Raw genomic sequence first — 15,685 nt, forward strand, 5'->3', positions numbered from 1 at the left:
AGTTATTTCAATAATGAACAAAGCAACCCTACGCAAGATGTGCTGTCAGTGTCCATCTGTTTTGTCATTACTTGACGAAGGTCAGAGGAGCAAAATGTTAGCGCGGTTAAAAAAGTGAGCGCACTTCTCCAACTCACCTGCAAGCAACTTCTAGATGTGCGTATGCATCTGGCAGGCGTTGGCTAGCAGGCGTTGGCATGTATGCGGTGAATAACAGAATGAAAGACACGTGTGTGTGTGTGTTTCAGGATGGTCTGTTTGATGAGAACAGTGAGACGGCGTTCTATGAGTCTGATGAGAAGAAGACGAAAAATGGGGACGAAAAGAAGTCCTACATGATGGACCCCGACCACAGACTGCTTCTGAGGAACACCAAGCCTCTACTACAGAGTAGAAACACTGCCGTGAGTCTCACCACACACACACTGCTCTGAAGCACACTGGTCCGAGACTCTCTCTCACAAACAGATGCATAACCACACACGCATCCAGTGTTGACTGCTGTTGAACCTGCTGGCTGTGAGGGATACAGGCAGCCTTGATGAAGGCGTCTGAGCATGGGGTTCTGTTGTCACTCCTTCCGCACAGCTGTCTCCGGAACCGAGGCTACGCCACGACTGCTGCTGCACACACACACACACACACTGAGCAGGTCTCCATCACCCAGGAGACTTAAGGTCTGTGCGGCAGTGTAGCAGCGGGAGGAAAAATGGTCCCAAATGAACATGTTGATTTTAAAATGTGACGTGTTGTGTCTTTTTAACAGAGAACGTGATGCGGCCCTCCGTCGTACCGTCACGTCTTCCAGATGTGACTCCTCAGTCCTTACTCTGGCTGTCTGTTACCTTCTAAATGACATTCCTCACATTACAAAAAAACACATGACTTTGGTGTTGCTATTTGATATATGGAGCTTTTTAAAGAGCTTTGTGTCCTGAGGGAGGATGAAAGACCCGTCCTACACGAGGAGGAGATACACACAGACCTGGGATCAGGCAGTGCTGTATCGTCTTGCCGAATCCTAGGGTCTGTGACGCCAAACAATGGCGTGACAATGACCACAGGACTCGGCAAGACGGCACAAATTCAACTGGGACCAGGCTAGATAGGGGCATGACTGGAGTTGAGAAACAACCTCCTGTATCTGAGGCTAGAAGGGCCATGTTAGAGGGGGAAAAAACAAGTTGACGTCTGTCGTTTCAGGTGGTGGTGTCAGTAGCTCAGCTGTACTGGCACCTGGCTCCTAAACACGAGGTCGGCGTCATCACCAAGTCACTGGTCAGACTGCTCCGAAGCCACAGGTACACCCCAACCCCTCTCTTTCCGTTTTTTTCTTTCTCTTCTCTCTCCCTCTCTGTGTGTCTCTATTGTGAGGACAAAAAAAAGGGCACTCCATAATGTTTCCACTCTGTCTCTCCCTGTCAGAGAGGTGCAGTACGTTGTGTTACAGAACATAGCCACCATGTCTATCCAGAGGAAGGTAAGGCTCGAAACATGGCTCCTCTCTTCAGTGTCTGCTGCAGGACAGATAATGGGGTGTGTGTGTTACCTGTTACTGTTTTACTAACGGAGTGGCTGCGTGACCGGATTGTCTGGACGCCTCTTGCCCGAGAGCTTAACCACCGTACCTTCATCGCCAGACGTACTGTAGCACATGCTCAGAGGAGAGACCATTCTCACCCGTTGTCTGTGGTTATAAACGGCATGGTCGACCATGTTGCACGCACTTTGTCCGTTGTAAACGTCACGATTGTGACGATGTGGACTGCTGACTTCAGTTGTGACTATAATAAACGACACGTTGGGCGAACTTTTCCGTCGTTTTTGAACGAATAACATTGCAGTATTACAAAGCGGTGGGCGGAGCCGGGCAGTTTAATCCAGTCGCTCGGCCTCTGCCTTTTTTATATTATGAAGTATCATTATGGATTTATGTTCTCTCGCCAGGGCATGTTTGAACCTTACATGAAGAGTTTCTATGTGAGATCCACAGATGCCACTCACATCAAATCGCTCAAGGTAAGCTCCCTCGTGATGACCAAGCTAATGTAAAAGTAAACCATGAGATGAGGTCAGGTGTGTGTGTGTGTGATCAGACCCATCTTGTCTCCCCAGCTGGAGATCTTGACCAGCCTGGCCAACGAAGCCAACATCTCAACCATCCTTAGAGAGTTCCAGGTAAGTCTCTGTGTCTCTCTCTCTGGGTTACATTCTGTCTCAAATTCAAGCTGCTTTATTGGCATGAAAAACATTGTCAATATTGCCAAAGCAACAATGTATACAATATACACTGCTCAAAAAAATAAAGGGAACACTTAAACAACACAATGTAACTCCAAGTCAATCACACTTCTGTGAAATCCAACTGTCCACTTAGGAAGCAACAATGATTGACAATAAATTTCACATGCTTTTGTGCAAATGGAATAGACAACAGGTGGAAATTATAGGCATTTAGCAAGACACCCCCAATAAAGGAGTGGTTCTGCAGGTGGGGACCACAGACCACTTCTCAGTTCCTATGCTTCCTGGCTGATGTTTTGGTCACTTTTGAATGCCTCATCAGGAGCATACCCAGGCGTTGTAGGGAGGTCATACAGGCACGTGGAGGCCACACTCACTACTGAGCCTCATTTTGACTTGTTTTAAGGACATTACATCAAAGTTGCATCAGCCTGTAGTGTGGTTTTCCACTTTAATTTTGAGTGTGACTCCAAATCCAGACCTCCATGGGTTGATAAATTTGATTTCCATTGATAATTTGTGTGATTTTGTTGTCAGCACATTCAACTATGTAAAGAAAAAAGTATTTAATAATAATATTTTATTCATTCAGATCTAGGATGTGTTATTTTAGTGTTCCCTTTATTTTTTTGAGCAGTGTACATTGTAATAAAATTATAAACAATAACAAATGATACTTGAAAATGGTAGTAAAATTAAATCTGAAAATAATAACAATAAAATGGTAACAGTCAACAGTAGAAATGTAATACATATTTTTTTTAAATCTAAGTATTCAACTAACTTATAACTAAATAATGGTCATCTTCACCATTTACATCAGTACTACAACTACTATCATCATTACCACTACTACTACCACCACCATCACTAAACTGTTACCATTACCACCCATACCACTACTATTTGGAATGATAAACAATAATAATAATAATAGTAGTAACAATAATAGTAATAATAAGTAAGTTACTGCTTACTATGCAGATGTTATTATTCAGTGTCCCTATGGCTATGGCAGGCAAGTGCATATTTGGCTGCAAGAGGAGCCATTGCTCCTTCGCCCATGAGTGTTAGTTTTAGTTTTTCCTCTGTGTAATAAGTTCAAATTTGGAATAAATGTAGTAATTTCTGTGAATAAGGATAAAGTGCATCTCTGTCTCTACCTCCCCTGTTGTGCAGTGACCACATACACGCTCCTCTTTTTATGTCTGCCGGTTTCTATTGCCAATTGGTGGTCACTCAGCCTGTACTTGTTAAGGATCTCTGACAGAGTAGAGATAATCAGCTAATTCATATTCTCTGTTTAGGGTCAGATAGCAATTTAGTCGGCTTTGGGATTTTGTTTCGTTTTTCCAATGTTGTAAATATGAGTCATTTGATTGGTTCATGATTGTGTTTATTGGAATTCTTTCCCTTGAAGCAGTGCTGGTGTCAGCCTTGTTGGTGAGGTCCAACACCATCTGACTGAGAGGGCTCGTTTCTGGGCTCAGCTCTTGGGTTTGAAGTGCTTTAACTTGCAGACTTGAATTTGGACTTGAATTTAGATGTAACCAACATTTTAATGATCTTTTCTGTATTTTCATTACTACTGGAAAGCGGCCCAATTCTGCCCTACATGCATTAGTTGGTGTATTTCTCTGGACTTGTAGAATTTTCCGACAGAATTCTGCATGTAGGGCTTCAACTGGATGTTTGTCCCACATTTTAAAGTCCAGTTTATTGAGTGGCCCCCAAACCTCACTTCCATAAAGTGCTATTGGTAGGATTACACTGTCAAATATTTTGGTCCACATTCTAATTGGGATGTTGATTTGGAATATTTTTATTGCATACATTGCTCTGCAGGCTTTTTCTTTGAGTGCATTCACTGCCATATTAAAGTTTCCCGATGCAGATATGGTCAGACCAAGGTAGGTGTCATTTTTAGTGTGTTCAATTAAGGTGGTGTTCAGGGTGAATTTATATTTGTCCACCTGACATGTTTTTTGATTTACGTTTTTTGTAAATTTACTGCCAGGGCCCAGTTATGTTCAATATTGCTCTTGAATATTAAGGTTCTGTTGAAGACCTTCTTTGGTTGGTGATAGAAGTACCAACAGCATATAGCAGGTATTTCATCTCTGTGTCAAATAGTGTGAGTCCTGGGGCTGGAGATTGGTCCAACATGTCTGCTAATTCATTGATCTAAATGTTGAACAGATTTGGACTCAAACTGCAGCCTTGTCTCACACCTCGACGTTGTGAAAATAATTATGTTCTTTTTTTTATTTTTTTTTATTGCACACACATTTTATTAAGTCATACACCTTACCACCATGCCCACTTTGGAGAATGTTGTAGAATAGCCCTTCCTGACAAATAGAATCAAATGCTTTTTTAAAGTCAATAAAGCACGTGTTTATTAATTAGTGTGTGTAAGGTGTATACATAACATATGGTTAGGGAGAAAGCCAATTTGATATTTACTTAATACATTTTTTTCTTGAAGAAAGGTTTGAATTCTTGAATTCAAAATGCTACAGGAAACCTTTCCCAAGTTGCTGTTTACGCAAATTCTCCTGTAATTATTGGGGTCTGATTTGTCTCCACTTTTGTGGATCGGGGAGATGAGCCCCTTGTTACAGCCAGAAGTTAAAACCATGTTGAACAATTTAAGCACAGCATTTTGCAACTCAGGTGTGCTCTTTTTCAGCATCTAATTTCTGATGTTATCTAGACCACAAGCCTTCTTTGATATTATAGATGTGAGCTTTTCATTTAGTTCTTGTTGGCTTATTGGGTAATCTAATGGAATTCGGTTGTTTTTAATGACTGATTCAAGGAAGTTCCATTTTCTTTAATATCTAATTGGTTCTGTTGTAAGTCTTTTTGTGGGATTTTTTTGTATAGATTATCAAAGTAAGTTTTCCAAATTCCTACATCTTGTATGGCTAATTCTAGTGGCTTTGTCGTGCTTAAATGGTTCCACATGTCCCAGAACTGATTTTGGTCAATTTACGTGTTCAATAGGTGTTCACCTTTTTTAGATACAATGAATGGCTCCACCTTGTGCTTTGATTTGAACAGACTTATGTGAAGAGCCAAGACAAGCAGTTTGCAGCCGGTACCATCCAGGCCATCGGCAGGTGTGCCACCAACATCTCTGAGGTGACAGACACCTGCCTCCAAGGACTGGTGCTGCTGCTCTCCAACCGAGACGGTACGGAACCACTGACTGATTTGATTGATTGACTGATTGGTTCTCTTTGTCCAGAGAATCAGTCGATGGGTTGTCTTTGTCCAGCTCCGGTTCAAAGTTGGATATATGTGTCAAACCCTCTCTTTTGTATATATTGTTTTAACCTCTTAGATGCGAAGTCTCCAGTTTGAGGCACTTGCGTGGTTCTGGTAGTATTTGTTCTAAATGGATATGTGGACACAACACCTGGCTGAACCCTACTTCACAGCCACTAACACTGCCTGGAATCCTTACACCCTAACGCAGCAGGAGAGATTGGTTTTGTAGCTGTAGCACATTCAGAAAGATTTTTTGTTGTTGTCAGGGACAAGATTAATATGAGATGAAAGGCGAGTCCCTAACGAGTTTAGGAAGCTAAACTAGAGCTCTGGGAGACGCGATGGGGGCAGATGTTTTGCATATTATAAATAGTCATTTTATAAATTGATTATACTATATTTAGTAAACGTAATTTCAAGCCTTTTTCATACTTTTGTTGAATAGGCAATACATTTACAATATTTCATATTTTTATTATGTTTGTACTGTGTACTTCAGCTTGTGTCCTCAAGTGACTACACCTCAGCAATTTATTTAAAAAATTACCAGAAAGGTGAGATTTTCACCTTGGAGTATGCAGCAACAATCCCCCAAAAAGTAATGATTTATCATGAGGGCCATAAACAATAACTAGTAACTGTTTATGGCCCTTCTCATGATAAATAATTACTTTTGGGGGATTTCGTATATATTAAATTTTTTGATTACATTTAGTTACATTTTGAAACCGAAATGTATCGTCTCCTCACAGAGACGGTGGTGGCTGAGAGCGTGGTGGTCATCAAGAAGCTTCTCCAGACCCAGCCCACCCAGCACAGTGACATCATCAAACACATGGCCAAGCTCTTCGACAACATCGCTGTACGTCTACCGCGACCTCAGTGCGTCTGTGTACTTGCCCTTGCGCCCGAGCGAGTCGGGACTCAAAATGCACCCCCCCCCCCCCAAAAAAAAACCAGACTAACCCCTCTTGTGTGTCAAGGTGCCGATGGCGCGGGCCAGCATCCTGTGGCTGATGGGGGAGTACTGTGAGAGGGTCCCTCAGATCGCCCCCGACGTCCTCCGCAAGATGGCCAAGAGCTTCACCTCCGAGGAGGACATCGTCAAGCTCCAGACTGTCAACCTGGCTGCCAAACTCTACCTCACCAACTCCAAACAGGTACATTAGCCTACGCTAAACAGTAGGTACACCGAACAGTCAAGTCGGCAGTACACGTTGCAGCGTTATTCTGCCCTAACATAATTCATCTTATTCAACTGTTATTGTCATAGAAGTAAACAACGTCATTAGCCTCCAGTTTCTTGTTATTTGGCTCCCGCAATCTAATTTTCCCCACTTCCTTAAGTGCAAGCTTTAACGTTACGCGTCGTGCCATTGCCTTGCCTCTGTTTGGTAACTACAGATCCGTTCTATCGGATGCAGAGCAATATGGCGGCCAGGCTGAGTTTATGACCACACTGCAGATGCTGCCGCCTCAAATGAGCACGTTATTAGACCTCTTTCCCCTTGCTAATGTTTCAGAGAGATGAGGGCTGGGAGGGAAGAGAGTGGGATGGTGAGAGGGCTGGGAGGGAAGAGAGTGGGATGGTGAGAGGGCTGGGAGGGAAGAGAGTGGGATGATGAGAGGGCTGGGAGGGAAGAGAGTGGGATGGAGGGAAGAGAGTGGGATGGAGGGAAGAGAGTGGGATGGAGGGAAGAGTGGGATGGAGGGAAGAGTGGGATGGAGGGAAGAGAGTGGGATGGAGGGAAGAGAGTGGGATGGAGGGAAGAGAGTGGGATGGAGGGAAGAGAGTGGGATGGTGAGAGGGCTGGGAGGGAAGAGAGTGGGATGGAGGGAAGAGAGTGGGATGGTGAGAGGGCTGGGAGGGAAGAGAGTGGGATGGAGGGAAGAGAGTGGGATGGTGAGAGGGCTGGGAGGGAAGAGAGTGGGATGGAGGGCTGGGAGGGAAGAGAGTGGGATGGAGGGCTGGGAGGGAAGAGAGTGGGATGGAGGGCTGGGAGGGAAGAGAGTGGGATGGAGGGAAGAGAGTGGGATGGTGAGAGGGCTGGGATGGAGGGAAGAGAGTGGGATGGTGAGAGGGCTGGGAGGGAAGAGAGTGGGATGGAGGGAAGAGAGTGGGATGGTGAGAGGGCTGGGAGGGAAGAGAGTGGGATGGAGGGCTGGGAGGGAAGAGAGTGGGATGGAGGGAAGAGAGTGGGATGGAGGGAAGAGAGTGGGATGGAGGGAAGAGAGTGGGATGGTGAGAGGGCTGGGAGGGAAGAGATTGGGATGGAGGGCTGGGAGGGAAGAGATTGGGATGGAGGGCTGGGAGGGAAGAGAGTGGGATGGAGGGAAGAGAGTGGGATGGAGGGAAGAGAGTGGGATGGAGGGAAGAGAGTGGGATGGAGGGAAGAGAGTGGGATGGAGGGAAGAGCGTGGGATGGTGAGAGGGCTGGGATGGAGGGAAGAGAGTGGGATGGAGGGAAGAGTGGGATGGAGGGAAGAGTGGGATGGAGGGAAGAGAGTGGGATGGAGGGAAGAGAGTGGGATGGTGAGAGGGCTGGGAGGGAAGAGAGTGGGATGGAGGGCTGGGAGGGAAGAGATTGGGATGGAGGGAAGAGAGTGGGATGGAGGGAAGAGAGTGGGATGGTGAGAGGGCTGGGAGGGAAGAGAGTGGGATGGAGGGCTGGGAGGGAAGAGATTGGGATGGAGGGAAGAGAGTGGGATGGTGAGATTCGAGGCAGACGGAGAGGGAAGAGGTTAAAAAAAGGGGGGGTGAAGAAATAGTGAGAGTGGTAATGTCGACCTTCTGGGGTCGTAACTCTTGGTTTTTATACCTCCCTGAATAATATATGTTAAAGGCAAGCGCTCCCCATCTCGGACCATAAACCCACCTGGCACAGAGAGAGGTTGTCACTCATACTGCTGGAGAGGGGGAGCAGACTGGAGGAGAACAGTGTGTTTGTATGAAGAAAATGTAGTGGGAAGCACCATACGGATTCATGAGCTTACCTTAATGGAGCTATGTGCTTCTTTTTTTTTATGTTGGATTGGCGGCGTCTTCTCTCCTGCTTCCTCCCCTCCCTCTCCTCCTTCCCTCCGTCCTTCTGTCTCTCCCAACACCCAGACCAAGTTGTTGACCCAGTACATTTTGAACCTGGGGAAATATGACCAGAACTATGACATCAGAGACCGCACGCGCTTCATCCGCCAGCTCATTGTGCCCAATGAGAAGAGCGGCGCACTCGGCAAGTACGCCCGCCGCATCCTGCTGGCGCCCAAGCCGGCGCCCGTCCTCGAGTCCACATACAAAGGTACCTTTGGAAGTAGTGCACTAAATAGGGAATAGGGTGCCCTTTAGGAGACACACGGGTGTTTTTAATATGCTGGTGTGAGTCTGTGAATGGCAGAGGGTCCAGGGCCCTCTCTCTCTCGGCTCTGATGAGATGGGTGAATTATTACCTGGCTAATGATAACCTTTGAGATGCAGATAACACACACACACACACACACACAGTTAACTTGAATCCAGATGAGAGAAAGACAGAAGCAGCCTCCGAAACATTATTATTCTGCAGTGGTCTCTGCGTCTACTAGATGTTTATGGAAAACGTTACCACTCCTGTCATTCTTAATATTCACCCTTTTAACTCTTGATTTCTTTTCTCCCTCTCTGTTTCGTTAGAGAAGGCCGACCTCCCCAGGCACTTTGACTGATTACACCTCCTATATTGACCATTAGGGAGGGAGAATCGTTTTACTCTTGTGCGTGTGGGCTCCTGGACCCTTTATTAAACAGCAGTGTGTGTGTGTGTATACAGTGACATTTCAGAGTGTTTAATGCCAATTACTCTCTGTCCTGCTGATTGAGAGAGCACTGCTGTGACATTGAGACCCCTGCCTCTCTTTCTCACCCCCTCTCCCTCCTCCAACCCCCCCCCCCCCCCCCCACCTCCACCATTTCCCCTTCGTCCTCTCACCCCCTCTCCCTCCTCCAACCCACCCCCACCATTTCCCCTTCGTCCTCTCACCCCCTCTCCCTCCTCCAACCCACCCCCACCATTTCCCCTTCGTCCTCTCCCCCTCTCCCTCCTCCAACCCACCCCCACCATTTCCCCTTCGTCCTCTCACCCCCTCTCCCTCCTCCAACCCACCCCCACCATTTCCCCTTCGTCCTCTCACCCCCTCTCCCTTCTCCAACCCACCCCCACCATTTCCCCTTTGTCCTCTCACCCCCTCTCCCTCCTCCAATGTTACTCATTATGTTTCTCCTCTGACATTTTCCCTTCTCTTTGTCTACCCTTTTTCCTTTACTTCCTCCCTCTCTCCATCTTCTCCTCTCCCCTCCATCACTCTCTGTCAGACCGTGATCGTTACCAGTTGGGAACGCTGTCCCACACCATCAACACCAAAGCCAGCGGCTACCTGGAGCTCTCTGATTGGCCTGCTGTGGCTCCTGACCAATCAGTGAGGAACGTGGAGGTGATTGAGCCGGTAAGGAGATCCATCTTTACTTCTACTGCCCGTTCCCGCTCATCACCCAGGCCCTACACCAAGGGTGGCCATGATCAATTCAGACATTTTAATACAGCTCCGTGTTGATACACTATGAATACAAGCGTATGTGGACACTCCTTCAAATGAGTGGATTCGGCAATTTCAGCCACACCCGTTGCTGACAGGTGTATAAAATTGAGCACAGAGCGAGCCATGGGAGCTCCATAGACCAACATTGGCAATAGAATGGCCTTACTGACGAGCTCAGAGACTTTCAACGTGGCACCGGCAGAGGATGCAACCTTTCCAACAGTTGGTCAAATTTCTGCCCTGCTAGAGCTGCCCCGGTCAACTGTAAGTGCTGTTATTGTGAAGTGGAAACATCTAGGAACAACAGCTCAGCCGCAAATTGTTAGGCCACACAAACTCACAGAACGGGACCATCGAGTGCTGAAGTGAGTTCAAAACTGCCTCCGGAAGCCACATCATAAAATAACTGTTTGTTGGGAGCTTCATGAAATGGGCTTCCATGGCCGAGCAGCCGCACACAAGCCTAAGCTTACCGTGCACAATGCCAAGCGTTGACTGGAGTGGTATAAAGCTAACCGCCATTGGACTCTGGAGCAGTGGAATGGCGTTCTCTGGAGTGATGAATCACACTTCACCGTCTGGCAGTCCGACGGACTAATCTGGGTTTGGTGGAAGCCAGGAGAACGCTACCCGCCGCAATGCGTAGTGTCAACTGTAAAGTTTGGTGGAGGAGGAATAATGGTATGGGGATGTTTTTCATGGTTCAGGCTAGGCCCCTTAGTTCCAGTGAAGAGAAATCTTAATGCTGCAGCATACAATGACATTCTAGACGATTCTGTGCTTCCAACTTTGTGGCAACAGTTTGAAGGCCCTTTCCTGTTTCAGCATGACAATGACCTCTCCCAACATCAGTGCCCGACCTCACTAATGCTCTTGTGGCTGAATGGAAGCAAGTCCCCGCAGCAACGTTCCAACATCTAGTGGAAAGCCTTCTCAGAAGAGTGGAGGCTGTTATAACAGCAAAGGGGGGGGCAACTCCATATTAATGCCCATGATTTTGGAATGAGATGATGAGCAGGTGTCCACATACAACACCAGTCAAAAGTTTGCCCACCTACTCATTCCAGAGGTCTAATTTATTTGTACTATTTTCTACATTGTAGAGTAATATTGAAGACAAACTATGGAATCATGTACGAACCAAAAAAGCGTTAAACAAATCAAAAATATATTTTAGATTCTTCAAAGTAGCCACCCTTTGCCTTGACAGCTTTGCACACTCTTGGCATTCTATCAACCAGCTTCATGAGAAATGCTTTCTTGTAGGAGTTCCAACATATGCTGAGCACTTGTTGGCTGCTTTTCCTTCACTCTGCGGTCCAACTCATTCCAAACCATCTCAATTGAGTTGAGGTCAGGTGACTGTGGAGGCCAGGTCATCTGACGCAGCACTCCATCACTCTCCTTGGTCAAATATCCCTTACACAGCCTGGAGGTGTGTATTCGGTCATTGTCCTGTTGAAAAACAAATGATAGGATGGCGTATCTCTGCAGAATGTTGTGGTAGCCATGCTGGTTAAGTGTGGCTTGAATTCTAAATAAATCACTGACTGTGTCACCGGCAAAGCACCTCCATGCTTCACGGTGGAAACCACACGTGCGGAAATCATCCATTCACCTATTGTGTTCATGAAATTTTCCGAAGTGACTGATTTTCATGTCTTAAAGTAGTGATGGACTGTTTCTCTTTGCTTATTTGAGCTGTTCTTGCCATAATATGGACTTGGTCTTTTACCAAATAGAGCTATTGTCTGTCTGTATACCACCCCTACCTTGTGTTGTGACAACTGATTGGCTCAAAGGAAAGAAATTCCACAAATGTACTTTTAACAAGGTGCACCTGGTTGAGAGAATGCCAAGAGCGTGCAAAGCTGTCATCAAGGCAAAGGGTGGCTACTTTGAAGAATCTCAAATGTAAAATATATTTTGATTTAACACGTTTTTGGCTACTACATTATTCCATATGTGTTATTTCATAGTTTTCATGTCTTCACTATTATTCTACAAAGCAGAAAATAGTAAAAAAATAAATAAAGAAAAACCCTTGAATTAGTAGATTTGTCCAAACCTTTTGACTGGTACTGTACTACTTGTTTCAATCTTTCCTTACTTCCTCTTACTGTACCTCCCTTCCTCTGACCTCACTTCCTAATCTGTTGCCAGGTAAAGGAGTGGGCTCCGTCGCTAGGGAAGACTGGAAAGTCCAAGCTGTCCAAGTCATCAGATGATAAGTTCTACTCTGACTCTGGAGAGGAGAAGGAGAAGGGCTCAGGGAGCAGTAGCAGTGAAGACAGCAGTAGTGAAGGTCTGTTTGGCCATGTGTGTACCATAAAGTATAATGTTATTTTGTGAGTGTTTGCAATGCCAGTCAAGGTTGTATTCATAATCGTACGAGATGAACGTGTGTGTGTGTTAGAGTCAAGCAGTGAGGCGGAGAGCGATGAGGAAAAGAGCAGTAGTCAGAGCAGTGAAGAGTCCGACAAGTCCTCCAGCCAATCAGAGAAGAGTTCCAGTGAGTCCGACTCTGAACAGAAGAAAACAACTAAGAAACCACCACAGAAGAAGACAGTCAAACCAACGGCCAAAGACAGGTACTATAATGAATTATTCAACACGTATAGTTGCGGTTAAGTGTGTTGGCACCTTTGTACGTTTCACTATTTTAGTGCTGAGGGGCTAGTGCCTTCTGAAGTCGGCTCAGTCTTTGAACAATCCTCGCGGTTTTTGATTTGGGTTTCGATTCATATATTTTTTGCAATAAATGCATTAAGTCAGTTGAATTCTGTAACGACACAGAATACAACTATTAATAAAAGCCCATTGCTCCTTATCGCTTATTTGTTTTTTTTCCACATGACTTTACTTTAATAAAATAGTTTTTAGTTGGCTATGTTAAATAGCTGTTTTAGTATGATGGTGACTTTAGTAGCAGTTTCATTAATAAAAGTAATGACTTCCCATCCTTTATCACATGACTTTAATAAAATATTTCAGTTGTGTAATATTACATTATTTTCTTATGATGACTTTGGTATTTCATGCCGAGTCATCACACCTCTGCTCAGGCAGTAGCAGCCACCATCTATTGCTCTGCTCCCCAATGAGTCATCCTAGTTAGGCTAGCTAGCTGGTGGACGAAATCACTATTTTAGTAGTTCTTCAAAGTACGTAATTCATACCTTCAAACCTGTTTGTAATGCCAGCTATCAGTCAATTCGATGTATTGTTGGCTAGAGATGGGGCTACCTCACGAAGCAACTTTTTCAATTTCTGTCCCACTCCCTCATCTCACGCTCTTCTCTCTTTCTCGTGTGCCTGTGAAGAAGGCTACGTAATGGCCATTGTAGTTAAGTACCACGTTTTCTGCGGTAAACTTGGTTGAAAACTACGACTTCCTACTAAGTCCAACAACAGTGCTTTGAGCTCACAGAAAATACCAGAACTAAATGGAATTAGAATCATTGAACAGACGTTGTTTTTTTTGTTTGTTGTTTTTTACCGGAAATAAAACGACATTTCAGCACTATTTATTCAAAATGTTGAAATTCAAACTTTTGGTTTCCATGTATTTTTGTTTGATTTACAGCTGCACAGGACCAAGAAATTCAAATGAATTTGGTTGGAGGCAAGTGATTTTCGTTTACTGTGTAATTCGTCTCCCCTGTGGTAAATAGCCCTTCAACTAGTTTTGAAAAGAGGAACTTTCTACTTTATTGTGCTCCATTGTGAAGGGCTCTCATAACGGCAGTGCAGCTGTGGATTGGTCATTTAGCTTCCTGTTGGTAGCAATGAATGAGATCTGAGACATTACTGTTGAACACAGACACACACTGGCAAATTTAGTCCCTGACACGTTCTATTTCACTCTCTCACACAATGCTCTCTCACACGTACACACACCCTACCTGCTCGCGCTGTGTGACAGGCCGGCAGCTGACCCTGTTCCCTCCATTAGAGGGTGTAATTAGACCAGCTCACCCCAGTGCTTCCACACACGCACGCACCCACACATGCTATACCCACTATCCCACACACACTATCTCGCTCTCAAACACACACACACACAGTAATTATCCCAGCTCACCCCAGTGCTTCCACAACAAACACAGCATAATGCCCTCATTACGGCCCAGTCATTCCAGGCAGGGCTTAATCAGGCCCGCTCTGATTTATATCGCTTTTTCCTGTTCGCAACAAATGAAATCTGTAGGCCAAATTAATACTGGCTTCTCATCATCGGCCAAGTTAAAAAGCCAGTTACCGTCACAATTCTGCTCGTTAATTTAACAGCTGAAAATCCCAGGCAGCCCGAGTAAACACTCATTATCAGGACAAATTGGAGAGAGAGAGAGATGGAAAGAGGAGAGAGAGCGAGCGAGGGAGGAGGAGAAGAAAGTTTCAACGAAAGCGATATTAAATTAAGTGGGCAAACCAAAACAGATTGATCTTGGTTGTTCTGACAGAGTTTTAGCATGAGCTCCAGCAGACTGCAGTACGCGGTGGGGGTGGAGAGGGTTTTGCTTCCAGTGCCTTTAATGGATAGATTCATAACACGTTCCCCTTTTTATAATGAAACTTTTCATGTTTTAAAAACCCAAGTTGATGTTATATTTCAATCTGTGTTAGACGGAATCCGCGGTAGGGGAAACGGCGCCACCGTCTGCCCCAAGGCCGTTATGTTTTGTTTTTGTTGACGAAGTGGAGGTGAGGAGCATCGCACAACGTGAAATCCACGTCTTTTCAGTACATATTCTGCTGTTTGATCACGCGTGCAATGATGTCGGAGGGGGAAAAAAAGCCTGTGTTCATTGTTTGTCGTAACTTGTTTGTTATATAGCAAACGGTAGTGGCAGTTTCACCGCTAAGGATTCCATATTACTTTTTTTTTCCTCCCACGGAATAACCCTTCAAGATGCACTCCTTAATCTCACAGGTACAGTGCCTTGCGAAAGTATTCGGCCCTCTTGAACTTTGACCTTTTGCCACATTTCAGGCTTCAAACATAAAGATATAAAACTGTATTTTTTTGTGAAGAATCAACAACAAGTGGGACACAATCATGAAGTGGAACGACATTTATTGGATATTTCAAACTTTTTTAACAAATCAAAAACTGAAAAATTGGGCGTGCAAAATTATTCAGCCCCCTTAAGTTAATACTTTGTAGCGCCACCTTTTGCTGCGATTACAGCTGTAAGTCGCTTGGGGTATGTCTCTATCAGTTTTGCACATCGAGAGACTGACATTTTTTCCCATTCCTCCTTGCAAAACAGCTCGAGCTCAGTGAGGTTGGATGGAGAGCATTTGTGAACAGCAGTTTTCAGTTCTTTCCACAGATTCTCGATTGGATTCAGGTCTGGACTTTGACTTGGCCATTCTAACACCTGGATATGTTTATTTTTGAACCATTCCATTGTAGATTTTGCTTTATGTTTTGGGTCATTGTCTTGTTGGAAGACAAATCTCCATCCCAGTCTCAGGTCTTTTGCAGACTCCATCAGGTTTTCTTCCAGAATGGTCCTGTATTTGGCTCCATCCATCTTCCCATCAATTTTAACCATCTTCCCTGTCCCTGCTGAAGAAAAGCAGGCCCAAA

The 15,685-nt window shown here is 45.1% G+C and overlaps 1 protein-coding gene across 1 annotated transcript in view; it reads left to right on the forward strand.

The window, feature by feature from the left end:
- The window catches only part of LOC110509669 (AP-3 complex subunit beta-1), a 65,466-nt gene that overhangs the window by 14,017 nt on the left and 35,764 nt on the right, over positions 1-15,685 (forward strand). The window contains exons 8-19 of the mRNA XM_036967340.1: positions 249-404; positions 1,204-1,301; positions 1,426-1,480; positions 1,948-2,019; positions 2,116-2,178; positions 5,311-5,443; positions 6,273-6,382; positions 6,504-6,680; positions 8,630-8,816; positions 9,866-9,996; positions 12,253-12,394; positions 12,506-12,680. Of these exons, the coding sequence (XP_036823235.1) occupies positions 249-404; positions 1,204-1,301; positions 1,426-1,480; positions 1,948-2,019; positions 2,116-2,178; positions 5,311-5,443; positions 6,273-6,382; positions 6,504-6,680; positions 8,630-8,816; positions 9,866-9,996; positions 12,253-12,394; positions 12,506-12,680 (1,499 nt within the window). The remainder of the gene's footprint in view (positions 1-248; positions 405-1,203; positions 1,302-1,425; positions 1,481-1,947; positions 2,020-2,115; positions 2,179-5,310; positions 5,444-6,272; positions 6,383-6,503; positions 6,681-8,629; positions 8,817-9,865; positions 9,997-12,252; positions 12,395-12,505; positions 12,681-15,685) is intronic.

The sequence above is a fragment of the Oncorhynchus mykiss genome, chromosome Y (assembly GCF_013265735.2).
Source record: "Oncorhynchus mykiss isolate Arlee chromosome Y, USDA_OmykA_1.1, whole genome shotgun sequence".
Classification (NCBI taxonomy): Eukaryota; Metazoa; Chordata; class Actinopteri; order Salmoniformes; family Salmonidae; genus Oncorhynchus; species Oncorhynchus mykiss.